Source organism: Leopardus geoffroyi, chromosome C2, assembly GCF_018350155.1.
Source record: "Leopardus geoffroyi isolate Oge1 chromosome C2, O.geoffroyi_Oge1_pat1.0, whole genome shotgun sequence".
NCBI classification, from domain to species: domain Eukaryota; kingdom Metazoa; phylum Chordata; class Mammalia; order Carnivora; family Felidae; genus Leopardus; species Leopardus geoffroyi.
Window position 1 is genome coordinate 78,852,197 of NC_059333.1, and position 20,546 is coordinate 78,872,742.

The 20,546-nt window shown below is 38.6% G+C and overlaps 1 protein-coding gene across 5 annotated transcripts in view; it reads right to left on the reverse strand.

Moving 5' to 3' along the window:
• The window catches only part of TPRG1 (tumor protein p63 regulated 1), a 223,152-nt gene that overhangs the window by 70,491 nt on the left and 132,115 nt on the right, over window positions 1–20,546 (reverse strand). For all 5 annotated transcript variants that reach the window (XM_045502611.1, XM_045502613.1, XM_045502612.1 and 2 more), the window contains exon 4: window positions 5,264–5,440. In XM_045502611.1, coding sequence (XP_045358567.1) covers window positions 5,264–5,440 — 177 coding nt within the window. The remainder of the gene's footprint in view (window positions 1–5,263; window positions 5,441–20,546) is intronic.

Sequence of the window (20,546 nt, forward strand, 5' to 3'; positions counted from 1 at the left end):
CTGGGTGGCGCAGTCGGTTAAGCGTCCGACTTCGGCCAGGTCACGATCTCGCGGTCCGTGAGTTCGAGCCCCGCGTCGGGCTCTGGGTTGATGGCTCAGAGCCTGGAGCCTGTTTCCGATTCTGTGTCTCTCTCTCTCTCTGACCCTCCCCTGTTCATGCTCTGTCTCTCTCTGTCCCAAAAATAAATAAACATTGAAAAAAAAAAAATTTTTTAAATAAATAAATAAATAAATGTAAAATACAATTATATATCCTAATTTTTTTGGAATATGCACAATTTCTTAAAACAAAATTTATAACATTATCCTGTTTAGATTAAAATGCATATAGAAGTAATATGCATGACAACTGCAACATAAAGGTCAGTAAGGAGGTGGTGTAAATAGTACATGTATAGTATGTATGTGTATGTAAATATGTATTTACTTATTTAATGTACCTTATGATGTTTTAACATATTAAGGAAGGTTTCTGTCTGGGGAGAGACTGCCCCTCTTGGGGCTAGCCAATTTTTAGAGATAGCAAAGGACTCAGCCCAAAGTACACCTTTGATATTCATATATAACAATCCTGAACCATACATCTTCTATTTGGCCCATACACCCCATGAGGCAATATTCTTCTGCCTTGATCAATCCAGGTTCAGGTACTAAGCAACAGTGGATCTCCCCTACAGCTTAAAGTCTACCAAAATTATTTAAACTACCCAATCCCAAATTGAGTACCCTGTCATGCCTTGCCTTTCCTGTAGAAACTCTAGTAACAGCCATGGCCTAAGTTCTCGTATAGCTCCTGTCCTTTCAGCCTCCTGACCAACACTGGTGACTTCCTCTGAGGCCCTCTATGGTATATGGGGACTCCCTTTCTTAGACCTGTGCGTACAATAAACTTTCTTCCAAGCCTCCTTCTCATATCCTCCTATGGCTACACTGACTTTATCATACTATATCTAACATTTACAGTCCTAGAACAATAAGTTTACAAGGTTTCTATGTTAAAAGTGTAGTATTACAATATTAAAGTAGACTGTGAAACGTTAAGTACCTATATTATAATTCCTTCAGCAGTGGTTCTCAATATGGAGTGACTTTGCCCTTAGGGTACATTTGGTGATATCTGGGGACATATTTTGATTGTCTTAACAGAAGCAGGGTGTTACTGGCACCTACTGGGTATAAGCCAAAGTTGCTGCTAAACATCCTACAATGCACAGACCAGCTTCCCATACCAAAGAATTGTCCTACCCAAAATGTAATAAACAGTCTTCATGTTGAGAAACTCTGCTCTAAAGCAACCACAAAATTATATAAAATGTTATAGCTAAAAAGCCAACAGAAATATTAAAATTAAATTATGAAAAGTATTTAAATAATTAAAAATAAGGTTGAAAAAGAGGACTAAGAAAGAAATCTAAAAAGGGAAAATGGAAAACAAATAATAGGTAGACTCAGGGCGCCTGGGTGGCTCAGTCGGTTAAAGCATCCAACTTCGGCTCAGGTCATGATCTCACGGTTCGTGGGTTCGAGCCCTGAATCAGGCTCTGTGCTGACAGCTCGGAGCCTGGAGCCTGCTTCTAATTCTGTGTCTACCTCTCTCTCTGCTCCTCCCCTGCTACTCTGTCTCTCAAAAATAAATAAATGTAAAAAAAATAATAATAATAGGTAGACTCAACTTCAATCAAATCAAAATTATATAAAATGTAAAGGGACTAAACACTCCAATTAAAAGGCAGAGATTATCAGAATGGATTAAAACTATAACTCGATTATGTGATCTCGATAAGAAATATACTTTGAATACAAAGACATGGACAGTAAATGTATTATAAAAAGATTTACTATGTAAAAAAAATAAGTATAAAAATGATAACCAATCCATAATGAAAAAAAGGCTCAATTTTTCAGGAAGGCATATTAATCATAAATATAATGTACATAATAGATCCTCAAAATACATTAAGCAAAGAATAAAGAGAGAAGAAAACTCCACAGTGATAAATTTTAACATTCCTTTCTCAATCACTAATACAAAAATGGACAAAAATCAGTAAAAATATAGATAACCTAAACAATACTGTCAAACACAATAAACCAATTGATATTTACAGACAATCACACACAAAATTTTGTTCCAATGAATATGATACATTCACAAAAATATACTATAGTTCAGTCAATAAAACAAGTCTTGATTTATTTACAAGGATTAAAATCAAGGCCATATGTTCTCTAAATTAAAATGAAAGAATATTAAAATCTCAAGAAAAATATTTGGAAATTAGCCAGTACAACTTCTTTTTTTTTTTTTTTTTTTTTTAATTTTTTTTTTTCAACATTTATTTATTTTTGGGACAGAGAGAGACAGAGCATGAACGGGGGAGGGGCAGAGAGAGAGGGAGACACAGAATCGGAAACAGGCTCCAGGCTCTGAGCCATCAGCCCAGAGCCCGACGGGGGGCTCGAACTCCGGGACCGCGAGATCGTGACCTGGCTGAAGTCGGACGCTTAACCGACTGCGCCACCCAGGCGCCCCTAGCCGGTACAACTTCTAAAGTATCCATGGTTCAAAGAAGTAATCACAAGAAAGATTAGAGAATACTTCAACCTAAATGAGAATAGAAGCACAACATATCAAGCTTTATGAGATGCAGTAAAGGCTGTGCTTAGAAGAAAATTTATAGATTTAAATAGTCATATCAGAAGAGAAGAAAAGGCCTAACATCAATGACCTTGAGTTTCAAATTAAAAAGTTTAAAAAAAGGAAAGAAAAGTAAACCAAAAGTAAGTAGAAGAATGGAGAAAATAAATAAATAAAAAAGCAGAAATCAACTAAATAAAAATCAGACAAAAGTGAAAATTAGCATTTAAAAGTACATTCTTGTAAAAACCAACAAAATCAATAGGTCCACTGACAGAAAAAGAGAGAAAACACAGGTCATCAAAATCAGGAAAGAAAGGGGATATCACTAAATGTCTTATAGACATTAATGGTATAATAATGGAATATTATTAAAAACTTTATGCTTTCAAATAAAGCACTGTAAATAAATGTAACAAATTCCTTGAAAAATACAATTTACCAAAATTGACACAAAATCAAAGAATTGTAACTCAATATTTATAAAACAAATTAACAAAAATGAGTTGTTTTTCTTTATCTCACTGGCAAAGCAAAAAAGATTCATAATGTGAGATATTGGTGAAGATGTGTAGAAAAGGACACTCTTACACTTTGTGGGAGTGTAAGCTGGTGTCACCTGTTGAGAAGGCAATTTGGCAATATCTATCAGTTAAAGTGCACATGACTTTTGACCTAATAATTCCACTTACAGAAATTTACATTATAGATACATTTAAAATTTTTTTTTCAACGTTTATTTATTTTTGGGACAGAGAGAGACAGAGCATGAACGGGGGAGGGGCAGAGAGAGAGGGAGACACAGAATCGGAAACAGGCTCCAGGCTCTCAGCCATCAGCCCAGAGCCCGACGCGGGGCTCGAACTCACGGACTGCGAGATCGTGACCTGGCTGAAGTCGGACGCTTAACCGACTGCGCCACCCAGGCGCCCCTATAGATACATTTAGACATCTATCCCAAGTCCTATACACAAGAATATTTATAGCAGAATTGCTTATAGTAGCAAAGGTAAAAATAAATAGCCATTAATGAGGGGCTGGATAAATAGATTACTTTTTAAAATACTCTGCACTATTTAAAAAACTGAGGTTGATCTATAAATAATTATGTAATAAAATCTCCAATTATATAATAAAATCTCATTGGGTCAAATAACTCGAGGCAGAATAGTTTACAACATGTGCTCCCACTGAGTAAAACAGTTTATGATAAATGTGCCTGTGCAGATGTACTTACAAATGTGTATAAACCAATTACATACAAAGACATCTATACTCCTGTGCATTTGCTATTTCTATTTCTTTAAAAAAAGAAAAAAAATAACAACATGTAACTATTGACTATCACCTAGGGTAATAAATCTTGAGAACTTAGAGTATGGGGTGGGAGAGATATTTCCTGAAAATAAACATTCTGTGATATTATAAAAATATTTATGATTGCTTATATTATTGAAAACCCACCAGTTCAAAAAGTTAGTGAGCTAAATCAATTTGTCACATCATGCATCCATGAAAAGAATAAATTAAAGCATAGATCTTTGATATGGTATGCTTTTTGTAAGGAAACCAATCACTTGATCAAACTGTGCTTTTTTTCAACATTTTAGAAAAGTTTTTCTGCTCTCACTGTGTGCCAGGCCCAATGCCAGGTGCCAAACAAACAAACAAACAAAAAGGTATTTTCCCTCAAGTTGCTCACCAGGAGATGGGAAAAGCTCACAGTCAAAGGCTCAGAGGGAGATTGCTGTCCTGGCTTAGATCTAAAATGTTTAGGAAAGGGGGCACCTGGGTGGCTCAGTCAGTTAAGCATCCGGCTTCAGCTCAGGTTCTGATTTCACGGTTCCATAGGATTGAGCCCACTGTCAGCACAGAACCTGCTTGGGATTCTCTCTCTAGCTTTCTCTCCACCCCTCTCTCGCTAGGGTACGCACACATGCACGCTCTCCCTCTCTCTCTCAAATAAATAAATAAACTTTAAAATGTTTAAGAAAGACAATTCCTTCCAAGACCATAACAAGAACTTAGTTCAGCAACCCTGCTCTGTAGACCTCACCAGGTATCTTGGTAAATGTCAACATCTCTGAGATAGTTGAGGTCCTTTCTACCAAGCGTCCAGGGAAGATCTCAAAGAGACCTCTGTCCACTCAGCTTTACAAAATAATTTCAATTTCCAAAGGCATTATACTGTTTCCCACCTCCACTCCTTTGGCTGTGCTGTTCCTTCAGCTTGGAATGTTAAATTTCTGTTCTCCATCTTTGGCTAATTCTTACCCAACGTCAAATACAGGCTCAAGTCCTTCTCCAGTAGAGCTTCTCTGGTTCCCTGCCACACAAATTGTATTGAGAATCTTTCTTCCATGATCCCACAGCTCTTTCCCCCTCATAGTCAACCATTTATTTCTCATGTGCCCTTGGTAAAGTCCCAGTTTACTTAAAGTTGCATCCCTGGTGTCTGACATAGAATAGGAACGCAAAGATTATTTGATGAATTCAACTGTACAGCTTCACTTTTCTCCCCTGGGTGTACTTGGCTTACTATACTAAACTGAACTTTGTGACTGATTTCCCTGCATGGCATGCCCTCCACTGCACCATTTTCCAAGTCTAAGACACCACACTCACTTGTCCAATGACATCCCAGGAAAGACAAACTTGCCCAGGCAGATGCGATAGACAGCGCTCAGGGGAATCCGCTGCAACTGCACACAGCTGAGCATGATGAAGTCATATTTGCAGATCAAGAGAGTCTTATCTGTGACCAGCAAAATCCTCTCCTTCTCATTGTTCCAATGATCTATCCTGTGGGAATCATCACAGAGAATAAAAGTTAATGGCACGGTCTTTTCAAGTTAAAGATAACAGTACTCATTGAAACATCTCTACTAACACAGAAGACAGGGAGGTTTGATCACCTCAGAAAGAGGTGTTGAGGAATAACTATCCTTCCTCTCTCCTTCTTTCTCTCTCTCTCTCTTTCAGTCCAGCCCCATGACCAAGGGAGAGGGGGAGATGGAAGATTGCTAACAAACAAACAAAAAAATGTTCCACAGCCACAGAGTTCAGAGATGATTACCCATGAAGGGATCCATGGGGGGAATGACAAGATGGTATCATGTTGGCAGTCACCTGATTCATGTTCCTTCAAATCTTCCCTGTTCATCAGAAAACGTTTATCTTCCTCCAAGGACACCAAAACATCAATTTTTCTAACTCAATTCTTACCACAAACTTTACTCACTACACACTAGGTTATGCTAATCTCCAAAAGTTGCATTGCTGAGTGGAGAAAAAAAAATGGAGACTTACACAAAGGTGCACTGACCTCCAAGCCAACACAACACCTACTCATCCTATCATATCCTTGTGGTAGAAATACAGCCAAACAAGTGAAGTGGGCCAACGACGAAGTAGACACTAGATAAGTTTTCACCAAATTGATTTGCTTTGGACTTGAGAGCCTTTTAGGGCATGCATAGAAAATTCTAACTCTAACAGAATCTCCAACAGAGAAAACAAGAAGAGATCTGAACAGTGGTGTCTGGCTAGAAGAAAGTGAGCATGGTCTATAAATGCCCTCACCCACAGCACTTTTGCTGTCTATCTACTATAGTACTCATGACTTGTATTAGAATTATTTCAGTACATGTTTTGTTTTCCCCAAGAGACTGAAAAGGATGATCTGTGATTGGTTCATACCTGAATTCTCACTACACAGAATCAATCTAATGTAAAGATAGACTAGGTAGTCCACTCCCATCCATTCTCACACAGCAAACACAGTGCTATTTTTTTTTTTTAAATACAAACAGAATGACATCATTCCCCTGTTTGTTAAATAGCATCTTTTTGATCCTAGGAGCAAACCCAACTCACATAAATGGAACTACAAGTCCTTGTATGGTCAGACCATTGCCCAACATTATCTCATAGCAGGCTAAGAACCCTCACTGTCCAAATCATGGTTCAAATGCCTCATTCAAGGAGGATTTCTTAAGGTCCTACATCAACTTGGCCCTTTATCATGCTCTCTCAAAGCATCCTGGTCCTTCTTCTTTTGTGGACCTATTGCTTTTTGTAAGAAGGAATGATAGATAAAAATGTTTAGAAGTACCATGTGGACATTGACGATCAGAATAGACATGAAAATACAGAGGGTTGGACAATGTCAGTCAAGGTGAGCTCAGTATCATGTATGTGTGTATGTTCCACAAAGGCAGAGACCATGGCCATTGGGCTACTCACTCTATCCAGCTCCTGTCAAATAGCCCACACTAAATAAATATCTTTCTGGTGAATAAATGAGTGCCGATCAAAACTTTTGGAGGTTGCTGGGCTGGAGACAATACTAGCACTCATCTCCTGAGTTTGTGGAGAGGATTAAGGGAAACGACTCTCAATCAGTGCTCTATAAATCAGCGGTTATCATCACTGGCAGGGGCCTTAAGTGTCTAAGGAATTTTGGGCAACCCAAATATATGCCATTCCTCAGTATAGCATAATCTAAACACAGACAGGCAAGACGAGTCAGGAGTTAAGTCACTGCAAGGAAAAGGTGGATGTGTGAAAGAGAGAAAAAAAAAGTTTGAAAGAGAAGAAAAGACAGAAAAGATGATGAAGGAAAAACAAGAAGCGTAAGAGCATTGATCATGGTGGCCATTATGTGGTATAAGTATTAGCTTTACATCCCCCACAACCCTTTGAAGAAAGTCACATCTGAAGTCAGTCAACTAGAATATGATACTAGAGTCAGTGGTGTAGAGTCTGAGAGATGTGGTTTAAATCATGGTTCTACTGGGGTACCTGGTGGTTCAGTCAGTTAAGCTTCCAACTTCAGCTCAGGTCATGATCTCACAGTTTGTGAGTTCAAGCCCTGCATTGGGCTTTCTGCTGTCAGCACAGAGTGCTTTTTGTAGCCTCTGTTCCCCTCTCTCCGCCCCTCCCCAACTCGTATTCATATTCTCTCTCTCTCTCAAATAAATAAACCCTGGTTCTATGGTTTCCATCCACCCCAACAACACTGCCATACTCAACCCCTGTTCCACTGAGAGAAGGAAAGAATTCTAGATCATCTGTTTTATACTCTCAATCTTAGTCAGAAAGAGACCGGGGGACTCTGAAACGTCTTATCAGATATCTACATAAATTTCTCTAAATAGCTTGCATCTACTTAGCAGTAAGTTAAAAGCTGCTGCCTAATAAACCAGACTTGGTTTTAGTCTAAAAAAACTACAGCTTTTGGTTGAATGGTTTTGCTGAAAATGTCAGCACTCCATAATGAGATTTATTTTAAAAGGTAAAGGATTTGGGAAAAAAGAGAATTCTTTTTAGGAACACAGAGTGCTCTGCTGTGACACAGATTCTGCATAATTTACATGTCGGGAAAGTATGAATTCAAGTAAACACATGGGGTTATAAATAGTTTGGGGCCACATCTCTAGCTCTGGGTGGTATATGTATTTATTTAGACTTCAATCACACCTTTTTTTCCCAAATAACTCATGGAAAAAACATTGAATTTCATATTCCCGACATTAACATAATTGAACTTGGGTTGGCAACAATATCCACAACAAATATAGGGGTAGAAGTAGCAATAGCATATTGTGGAGATTTACAAAGTCCTTGGATACTGATGGTCCTATGAACCTCACAGCAACCCTTTGGACTAGAAGTTATTACCCTTATCTTAAAGACAAGGTAGAGACATGAAACCCAGCCATGGTATTGGCTTTCTCCCCAGTACCATCCACCTCCAAATAGAGGACCCTTCAGTGTGGTATGAGAATACAGTAAAACCAACTTCTGGAAGGAGCTGATGTGATGATATATACCACCCTGGGGCTGCTGTCTCTGGGAAACCTTTCCCCTGAGAAAACACGCATCACCATGCCTTTCAAACCTCATCCTCTTGCAGTGTTCCTTATCTGGGAGAAGAACCCTGCTTCCACCCGTTCATGCAAGCTGGAGACTTCGGAGGGAGTAATTCTGGACTCCACCTTTTCCTCAGCTCACATGCCAGGTCCTAAACATTTGACTCCCCAAAAAATCTCTGAAAACCACCTACTTACCTCCATCTGAACTTTCACCAACCTGATGCGGTCCCCCTCGTCTCCTGCTTAGACTACTGCGATCACCCTCTCACTAGGTTTAGGCTACTAGTCACCTAGACCCAGTTTACCTACTGGAGGGAACTGCTCCAGTTCCCTCCTAACCTCTCCACCATACTGTAGTGAGGCAGATCTTTTGGGGGAAAAAAAAAACAGATTGGCCTTCACATCTTCACTTTGGCTGCAAACATTTCAACAGTCCCCCAGAGCTCTCACAAGAAATGATAGAAGTTCTTCATCTGATCTAAGAGGCTGTCCACAGTCAGGCCCTATCTACCTATTCAACCCCATCACAGGCCAAGTCTCTCCACTCACTCTTCTTGATCTTTCAGTTTCTTGTATTCACCATGCCCACTGCTACTAAGGGGACCTTTGCATATGTTGCTCCCACCTGATGTTATTTCCCTAACTGCTCTAGGGCTGAGTTCAATTACCCCTTACTGAGGCAAACTTACCCAGACCTCTGTAACTACTTCTGTTCTTTCTAATGTACACTTTCATAATACTATGTATTTCTCCTTCATAGTACTTATCCCAGATGCACTTTTACAGTTATTTCTATGATAACCTAATTAATGTCTGTCTCCTCTCCTATACTATAAATTCCACAAAGACAGAATCAGTTCTTTGCATTTTGTCTCCAAAGGTTGTATGCATCCAAAATATATTTCTGACATCAATTAGTAAAGAATGAACAATCCTTGCGCTGTGCAAGCCATATGCCTTGGCTCATGCTGTTTGGGAATCCTATCCTCACGTTTACACACTGAAATACTCCCCCATAAAGTAGCACAGTTTTAAAAACTAATCAGTAACAGTGGGAAAATGTTTGTGCCATAAAAGTCAGAAAGAGCTGGATACAAAACGTCACCTTCAATGTACTTCCAACTTTGCAACAACAACAAATACATAGATCAAAATGGTAACACTGATTATTTCTGAGTGCTGGGATTTCAGATGACTTTCATTTCTTTCCATGCTTTTATTAGTCAGAGCTTAATTTCTTTTTATGATGAACATATTCTACTTTCGTGATAAAGAGAGATTTTTAAAAATAATAAATCTCACCCATCCTTCAAACTCCCAGTTTAAACGCTATTTCATGGAGACTCACCCTTACCAATCTCCACCCCACACCCTGCCAAGTAGATGTCCTCTTTCTTTTCATTAAATACATATAAGCTTTCTATCATCAGTACCTCCGCTGTGGTTCAAGTCACAATCTTCTCCATATTACAGTGATTTCTATCCCCAGAATGTCCTCATCATGCCCCACATTTGATGAGAGACCCCCCAATGTAGAGAGTTGTTTCAGTCCTGTCTGTGTCCCCTCACTATGCCCAACACAGAGCTGAGAGAGAACCTGGCAAGTGAGCAGAGCTTGAAAAACTAAAACCATACAATTTATCATCTTAGTTATGCGAGCCAGACTCTCCTGGCAGAGGATTTTCCACATCTCCTTTGCCACTGCTGTTCCTCAGCACTGTGTCATGTCCCTGCTTGATGAAGAAGGGCCTGGACACCCCAATGTAAAAGGGAATTTCAAAACTCCATGAGATTTGTGGTTTCCCGGGATGACAACAGTTTTGCCAGCAGAGGGCAACAGCGAACTAACAATGACAGGCGACCCGTCAGAACAAGTTTCCAGGGCCCCCACCCAGTTATTCAAACCATTCCAGATGCCTTCCCAGCGGCCCCTGCCCTACACCTAACAACACTTTCGGCTGCTCTCTCAAAGCTGTGTCAAATCAATTTGTAAATTAGAAAGAATTTTCCTCCAAAAAGATTTTTTTTCGAACATTCTTCCACTACACACACACACACACACACTCCATTCAGTAGAAACATCTTCTCTAATACTGAATAGAGTGACTATACCTGCTTTACAAATCAACCTTCCTTCATGTGTCCCTCAAGCCGCTTAGCATAGCCCAGCCCTTGAAAGAAGAAGGCAGTTTCTTGGCCGGCCAGAAATCGGCAACCAGGAGGGAAACACTGAATCATTCATTCCAAACATATTCCCTGAGCACCCACTGGGTTCCAGGCCCTGAAGAGAATCCAGTTTGGGTTTGCTCTTCAAACACAAACAGATGAAAAATTCATGGCATTGAAGCAAAGCAATTTCCCTCCCCCTGAGTTAAGTGAAGTCTTAAAAAACCTTTAGCCAAATAATCCACATTAAATTCTTTCAATAATTTGGTTATTCTTTCCTGGGGCCTCTCCAATTTGTTTAAAATAGGGGACCCTCCAAGTAAACACAGTATTCTAATAAAAACCCAATGTCCACAAATCTTCTCTGTTCTCAGATCCCCTGACTTGACTTCCTGTGGTTCAGTTTTTCTCCCCCTACCCCCATGGAGCCTGGTATGTACCAAGGTCTGTGCTAGCTACTGGGAATACTGAGAAGAATATTCTGCTCTTAAGGAATACACAATTCTTTAAGATGTAAGGTGAAATCATGTAGAGAAGAGCTAATATGGCACCCAAAGTTGTGATGAGATTTTACCATTTTAACACAAGTTCACAGACTCAGGTCTCCAGATTCCCAGCCCACTGCCCACAGGGTTGAGGAAAAGGAACCCCTGACATCTATCTATTTGATGCTCTTGAAGAATGTTCTTCCATGATCACTTCATTTCCTGCTATTTGGTGTAAAATCTCAGTGTTGAAAATCACAAGTTGCAAAGCATGAATGATTTTCTGGAACAAACACACAAATAGAGTTTTCAGTACTTTTTTCAATACTTTTTAATGTATGCCAGTGTAGGACAGACCAAGTGCCCCCATAAAACATAGACAGGATGGATCTGGAAACATCCATCCATGTATCTACAAAGACTAATTTTTCCTGAAGTAAGAGAAATCCACTCTTGGGGCTTCATATGGTTCTACTTCATCAAAGGAAAAACAATGGTCTTTCCCCCTGCCCCAGGAAACAAAGGAGTCTTTGAGTTCTAAAAAAATATAATAAAACAATAAACAAGAAGTTTTAGTTAGGAAATTATACACATGTGTGTATGTGTATATGGACATGTATATATACACATATATATATATACATATACATATATGTATGTATACGTGTATACGCATATATGTATATGTATATATGCATATATATACATACATGTGAGTGTATTTATATGTATACACATGCCAATTCTGAAGTTTCTTAGATCTATATGCACATAAGAATAATTCTGCCACATATTTTTCTTAGGTAAAAATAAAAAGCACTCATCTATTGTGGTCTTCTCTGAATCAGGTACTGGGCTAGATATTACACACCCCTTTTAATCTTCATCAAACAATCCTGATAAATACAGGTGAGGAAACTGAGGCTTGGGGAAGGATAAATGACTTTGCCCTCAAAATGCGTATGTGGAAGCCCTAACACCCAAAATGAAGGTACTAAGAGGTGGGGCCATTGGGAGGGGACTAGGGTTTGATAAGGTCATAGGGACGGAGAACCCATGATGAGATTAGTTCCCTTATAAGAAGAGGAAGTGACAGGAGAACTTCTTCTCTCCAGGATGTGAGGATGCAATGAGAAGGCAAGCCAGGAAGAGAGCCCTCGCTGAGAACCAAACCTGTAGGTAGGCATCTTGATCTTAGACTTCCCAGCCTCCAGAACTGTGGGAGAACTGTTGTTTAAGCCACCCAGTCTATGGGTATTTTGCTATAACATCCCAAGCTGACTAACACAGGAAGTTAACTTGTTCCAGAAAAACACAGTCAGGATTCATCCAAGGTATGCTTCACCTTAAACCCTTGAGCTCTCCTCTTTACCAAACCACCATTCATTAGCAAGGCAATGAAATCTCTTCATTGAATCAATTAACATTGCTGAGTGTCTATAAAATTGACCCTTGAACAACATAGGTTTGAACTGTGTAGGTCCACATATATGCAGATTTTGTTTGTAAATATAATACAGTACTGTAAATGTGTTTTGATTTTCTTATAACATTTTCTTTTCTCTAGCTTATTTTATTGTAAGAATAAAGTACTTAATATATATACAAAATAGGTGTTAATTGACTGTGTTACTGGTAGGGTTTCTAGTCAACAGTAGGCTCTTAGTAAAAGTTTGGGGAGTTGAGAGCTACACAAGGAATTTGACTACAATTCAAAATTGAATTGAATTTGACTACAATTAAAAATAGTGGGGGCTCTGTAACCCTTTAACCCCTTTGTTGTTCAAGGGCCAATTCTACTATATTAAAGACATTATGTAGGTTCTCAGACTATAAAGCCCTCTATAATTATCCCTATCCTTAAGAGATTATAATTTAATGTAGGAGAATATAAATAAATCAAGTATTATGGTATAGAGTGATAAACAATAACATGGAAATTTGTATACAGTGCAATGGAAATCCCAGCTAATGTCTAACATTGATTTAATGCTTACTTTGTATGAGTTTTTAGTATACGTATCTCATCTAAGTTACTTTATGTTCACAGTAATCCTGTGAAGAAGGTAGTATCATTATCCCCATTTTACAGATGAGGAACGAAAACATAAAAAAGGTTACATAACTGTCCCAGTTCTGGAATTGGAATTCAAACTGAGGTGCCTGTCTCTAGAGCCAATGTTTTTGATTAACCACTCTGCTCTACTGAAAGGCATTTAAAGCCACCTAGGAAGTGAGGCACGGCTCTGGATAAAGTGTGTTTCTTGAAGCTTTTAAAGGATGATCAGGAGACGGCTTGATGCAGAAGGCAGATTAATTAATTTTAGACAGAGGGAACAGCATGTGCAAACACGCACAGAGACATGTACAGAATGACTTGTTGGAAGACATGTGTTTGCACAGTATGTAAATGGAAATCATGAAAACAGAATTACCATAAAAAGGGAGGATAGCACCCACGAAGATTCTGACTCAGGATTGTGGAGATGAATTCCAGGCATCTCTCCTTTTAAAAGCTGTCCAGATGCAGAACCAAGGTTTTGAAAGACCAAGACATTTTCAGGAGCTGATCTAGGAATTTGAATCAGACCTACGAATTCCCAGGCAATGAGGTGGAACCGTTTTGAGCCTATACTCGAAGAATTTGTAGGCGGTGCTGGAAGATTTGCAGATTTACCCAACATTTCAGACTGGAATGCCTCAAAGTATTTCTAAGGCATGCTTGTCCAGTCCAAATAATTAATCACACCCTCCCGTAGTTTATCAAAATTCTTTAACCTCCAGAGATGAACTTCTGCTTCTTAGTCTCTCAACCAAGATAACTTAGATAAGAGAGCATCATTGTATTATGTCACAGTCCCAACCAGGTCCTCGCACAGAGAAATTGCTTTGTGAATGTTAATTCCGGTTTTTATACCCCTTTCCTGAAGGCAAACTGCGCTTGACCAGGAGTTCTGTCAATACTCCTGTGAGCTTAAGACTCATTTTAACCACAACTGGGTCTTAATTTCCTCTTAAATTTTAAGTGCTAGATTCCTGAGCAGCACTGGGCTTCCTATCACACAGGCTAGGAGTTAGAGATGTCATTCTGCCCCTTACTAGCTGTGCAATCTTACAAAAGTTACTTATCTTTTCTAAGACTCATTTTCCACATCTCTAAAATGAAAATAATAATAATACATCTATACCTCATAGTATTGTTGTGAATTTTAAAAATAGTACTATAGGGGTGCCTGGGTGACTCAGTCGGTTAAGCGGCCAACTTCAGCTCAGGTCATGATCTCACAGTCCGTGGGTTCAAGCCCTGCATCCGGGTCTGTGCTGATAGCTCAGAGCCTGGAGCCTGCTGCAAATTCTGTGTCTCCCTCTCTCTCTGCCGCTCCCCCGCTTGCACTCTGCTCTGTCTCTCAAAAATGAATAAACGTTAATTTTTTTTTTTAAATAGTACTATAGAGCACTTAGTAAAATACAAAGCACACGTAAAATACTAAGTTGTGCCTTAGTGGCTCAGTCAGTTAAGCACCCGACCCGTGATTTCAGCTCAGGTCATGATTTCACAGTTCGTGGAATCAAGCCCTGTGTTAGGCACTGCTCTGATGATGCAAAGCCTGCTTGGGATTCTCTCTCTCTCCCTCTCTCTGCCCCTCTCCCACTTGTACGCTGTCTCAAAATAAATAAAAATAAAAATAAACAAAATAAAGTACTCAATTGTTATTAGCTATTAATACAAAGGTGATGATGGTGGTGGTGATGATGAAAAAGAAGGAGGAAGAGAAGGGGGAGGAGGATAAAACAACAGTGAAGAAGAATTCTTTTAAATTCCCTTTAAACATTTTTGCAACATTGATTGAATTAACAAATAAATTCATGAAAGGTGGTTAGAAGTAAATCCACTCAAAGACAGCTCCTCAAAACTATTACAGTTTTCAAATATACAAAATCTTTCCATTTCAATTTCCTAAAACTTAATAAAGTAGTCATTAATTCCATATATATAACACAAGTTTTTGTCTATTTGCCCGTTTGCTTGTCTGACACAGCTGGATATACTTCATTATATTGGAAATTATAGTTAAGTTACCCTGACTTACTTAAAATACAGACTAAGCATTTTATATGAAGTTCCCTTTGTAGACAGCTGCCATGGGAGACCTTAGAAGATAAGGACCAGGAATAGTAGAATCAAAGACCCAACAGGAAACCTATGAGTGTGTCAACTGCAGGAGTCATGTTACACTCATTTAGGATTCCTGGACAGAGTAACCAATAGCAAATTCAGATATCAACCCAAGTAAGGAGTCACAAGGGCAGGCACTAAGGATTGTGCTCAAAGTCATTGATTTCGAATCAATTTTCTTCTGTGTGGCATAAGGAAGGTGTTTCTTTACAGAAACAATACCAGGTATCCAGTCCAGAAATAATCCCCCCTAATGACCTGACAAATATTTATTGAGCCATTATTATGCTCCAGGCTCTAAGGGTATAGTTGTGAGCTCAGTTCCTGTTCCTCCCATTCTTGCATTCTATAGAGGAAGGCACACCAACAAAGGATATGGGCACATAAATATAGAGATCTAGATAAAAGGGAGATGGGAATATCTGTGGGAATAGTATCTAGATAAAGTGAACAGCTAGTACAAAGGCCTTGAGGTGGGATCCATCATGTTTCATAAAACAGCAAGGAAGCAGGCATGACCAAGCAAAGGGAACAAGGAGGCTAGTGGAGGGAGATATAAGCAGAAGCCATATCACATGCTAGAACCACCACAATTTCTTTGCGATTTACGGATGTTTTTCATATTAAGTGGTTGTTATTCTCCACTTCACAGATGGAGAAACCAAGCCCCAGTAAAGTGACATGCATCTATACGAAGTGACAGAGGCAAGACCAGAATCCAGCTCTTTGGACCCCCAGCCCAGGCCATAACTTCCCATCTAGCTGCTTCTCACACTTATTTTTCCTACACAGCCAGGCAACTTTGTTCTCCGTGTCACAGTACTACCAGTAAGAGGATATTTGAAAAGCTACACAAAAGACAAGACTCTGGGCACACCCCATCCTTCTCTCTTTTCCACAAAAGAACTGAATTGCTATTGAATAGCTCAAGTCCCCCACAGCACACCAGGGGCTAACAGGAGGCCCACCCCCTGAGGAGCTCTCTCCTCCCCTGAATTGACTTTGGGGTATTCACTTGATCAGAAGCCAAAGAAGCTGGCAGGAGAACAAGGCCTAATTTTGAGAAGGCAGCAGAGAGGAAAAAACAGTGGGACAAGATACAACAAATGCTCACTTCTTGCCACCTCCACTGTTTTTTTGTTTTCGTTTTTGTTTATTTTGTTTTTTGTTTTGTTGTTGTTCTTGTTCTTGTTGTCATATTTTAATGGAAGAGCTGTTTACTGAACTATGTTAGTTCAGCTCCTTGGGTACAGGAGACACAGCCCAGATCAGGCAAACCCAAAAAGAAGAGATAAATAAATACTCTGAGGAATCCCACAGAAATCCAAGAGCAGGAACTATTGCACAGTTGGGCTTTATGAAAGCTGGAAAACCACAAGGAATGCAAACTACTCCCTCAGAGGCTGTCTCTATCACAATTTCTATGTCTCTCCACATATGGCATCTTCTTCCTCTTGACCATCAGGCTCCCTCTGCTTCCTACCAGTGTTTGCTCCTCTTTAATTCCACTTGCCCATGAACTTTGTTTCCTTCATCTGACTGCACATGAACTTCCAGATCTACTTTCACAGCCAACTAGTCTCTGTAGCTGTTTCTCCCACTTTAAATCCTCAAGATCAGGAATTCTTTTAGTCCAAATCATACCTTTGAGTTGTCTTTTTGGGTCACAGGCCAGTTAATGGATTAGCTCCTCTTTTTTTTTTTTTTTTTTTTTAATGTTTATTTTTGAGAGAGAGAGTGCAAGCAGGCGGAGGGGCAGAGCGCGGGGGGGGGGGGGGGGGGGGGCGGGGGCAGGGGCAGAGAGAGAGAGAGAGAATGAGAATGAATGGATCCAAAGCAGGTTCCAGGTTCTGAGCTGTCAGCACAGAGCCCAATGCGGGGCTCAAACCCATGAACTTCGAGATCATGAACTGAGTGGAAGTCAGACACTTAACCAACTGAGCCACCCAGGCACTCTGATTAACTCCTCCTTATCCTATCAGCTATGGTATGGCCAGGGGCTAAAGTCACGCAATAGAAAATAGGAACTGCCAGTGAGTGGCATTTTATTCTTCTTTTTCAGAACTATTTAAGCTATTCTAATTCCTTTGTGTTCCCATACAAATTTTAAAATAATATTGTCTATGCTTGCAAAAAATCTTGCTGAGATTTTGAAAGGAATTATGTTAAATCTATATGTCAAATATTGGAGAATTGATATCTTTACTATATTGTCTTCCAATCTATGAATATAGTATGTCTCCATTTATTTATATCTTCTTTGATTTCTTTCATCAGTATTTGGTAGCTTTCAGCATGCAAGTCCCATATATATTGTATTAGATTGACATTTATGGATTTTTTCTTGATCATAAATGTTTTATTTTTAATTTGTTTTCAATTCTTTAATGCTAGCTTCTAGAAATATAACTGATTTTCATATGTTGATCCTGTATCCTGAAACTTTCTTAAAGTAATTTATTAATTCTGGGAATTTTTTGTAGATTTCTGAGTTTTCTACAAAAATTGTCATGCTATCTACAATTAGGGACAGTTTTTCTTTCTTCCTTTCTGATCTGTGTGTCTTTTATTTCCTTTTCTTGCCTTATTGTATAGGCTAGATCTCCCAGTACTATGTTGAATACTTGTAGTGAGAGTGTACTCTTTTGCCTTCTTCACAATCTCAAGAAGAAAGCACTGGTCTTTTTCCACTAGCATGTTAATTACAGGTTTTATGTAGATATTCTTTATCAAATTGAAAAAGTTCCCCTCTATTAACTTTCTAAGAGCTTTTATCATAAATGGGTGTGTTAAATTTCATCAAATGCTCTAGCAGCATTAATTGACCTGATCATGTAATTTTTCTTCTTTAGCCAGTTAATATGGCATATTACACTGATTAATTTTCTAACATTGAACCAGTCTTCCATCTCTAGACTAAACCCTCTTGGTTATGGTAAATAATTGTTTGTATGTATTGCTGAATTCTATTTGCTAACATTTTCATAAGAATTTTTGCATTTATATTCATGAGAGATATCGGTTTGTAGTTTTATTTTTGAATGTCTTTGTCTGGATTTAGTATCAGATTAATACTGGCTTCATAGAATGCACTGGGAATTGCTATTTCCTCTTCTATTTTCTGAAGAAGATTATGTAAATTGGTGTTCATTCATCTCTAAGCATTTCATAGAATTCTCCAGTGAAACCATCTGGGCCTAGAGATTTCTTTTTTCGGAGGCTTTAATTACAAATTCAGTTTCCTAATTGTTATAGGGCTATTCAAATTATCTATTTCATGTTGAGTGAGTTGTGGTCATTTGAGTGTTTTGAGGAATTGGGCCATTTCATCTCAGTTGGCAAATGTATATGTGTAGAATTTTTAGCTGTAATCACTTATTATTTTTGTGTACTTATTATTTTGTAGTTTGCAGGGTCTGTAGGGATATCCCATTTCATTTCTGATATTGGTAATCTGTATCTTCTTTTTTTTGTCAGCCTTGCTAAAAGTTTCTCAATTTTATTGAACTTTTTAAAAACATGTTAAAGTTTATTTATTTTGAGAAAGGGAGAGAGACAGCAAGCATGCATGTGAGCAGAGGAGGTACAGAGAGAGAGGGAGAAGGAGAGAATCCCGAGCAGGCTCCATGCTGTCAGCACAGAGCCCAATGTGGGGCTTGATCCCACAAACCGTGAGATCATGACCTGAGCCAAAATCAAGAGTTGGACGCTCAACCAACTGAACCACCCAGACACCCTAAAATTTTATTGAACTTTTCAGAGAACTCTGCTTCATTAATTTTCTCTATTTTTTATTTTTATTGGCTTCTACTCTTATCCTTATTATTTCCTTCCTTCTGTTCCCATTAAACTTGCTTTCTTATTGTTCTTGAAACAGGATTTTGGGTCATTGGTTTGAGACTTTTCCTCATATGATGTTAGCATTCTTCCTTTGGTTCTGTAAATTTCTCTCTCAGGACTGCTTTAGCTGAATCTCACACATTTTGATATGTTGTATTTTTATTTGGATTCAGCTCAATGTACTTTTGATTTCCATTGAAAGTTCCTCTTTGACTACTGGATTATTTAGAAACATGTTGTGTTGTTTCTAAGTATTCAGAGATTTCCCTTTTATCTTCCAGTTATTAATTTCTTGTGTGATCCCACTGCAGTGACAGAACATACTCTGAATTATTTCAATTCTTTTAAATTTGGTGAAGTTTGTTTTGTGGCTCAGGATATGTTGGATCTTGGTAGATGTTCTGTGGGTGCTTCAAAAGAACATGTATTCTGCTTTTCCTGGGTGGAGTGTTCTATAAATGCTGACTGGGTTCTGTCGGTATGTTGAGTTCTAAATCCTTGCTGACTTCCTATTTATGATATAAATTATTAAGACAACGGTGTTGAAGGCTATCATCATGGATTTGTCTATTTCTCCTTCCCATTCTATCAGTTTTCATTTCACATATTTTGCAGCTCTCTTGTTTAGTGCATACAGATTAAGATTGTTGTGTCTTCTTGGTGGATTGACCATTTTATCATTACACAATTCTCTTTCTGTCCCTTGTAATTTTCCTTGCTTGGACATCTACATTTTTTATTAATTCACAGAGCACAGCATTTTAATTCTTAAACTTTATAGTTCTTTCTACTAAAAGACAAGTGGAAGCAGAGACTCGTTCTTCTTCACACGGTTTACTCTTCTTAGACCTACCCTATCTTACCTAAAACAGGGCATCTGGGGACAACCTGGATACCTCAGAGAGTAAACACAATTTACTGTTTGTTAATCAGACCGCATGTTTATTCATAAGAGTCTATAATAGTTGTTTGTATAACAGCTGTAGTGGCCCAAATGTGATGATAGCCTCAATATTAAGATCGAGGTCTTATTTATTTATTTTTTACTAAAACACACATTGGCAGGCCCCTAAATAATCAAGATGAAGTTTAAATTATTGGTAAATTATCTCCAGAACCTATTACCTTTCTAAAAATTATTTTTTCTAAAACTCCTTATTTCATATCTTTCAGTAACTCAAACAAGAAATGTCTATCATGGTCACGAAGGAAACAGAACGGCAGTAGGATACTGTAAATAGTAAACACTTTCTAAAATAATGATAATGATAATGCCTTCATTTCATTTCCTTGGTATAAATTATCCTATCACAGGGGCACCTGGGTGGCTCAGTCCGTTAAGCGACCAACTCTTGATTGTAGCT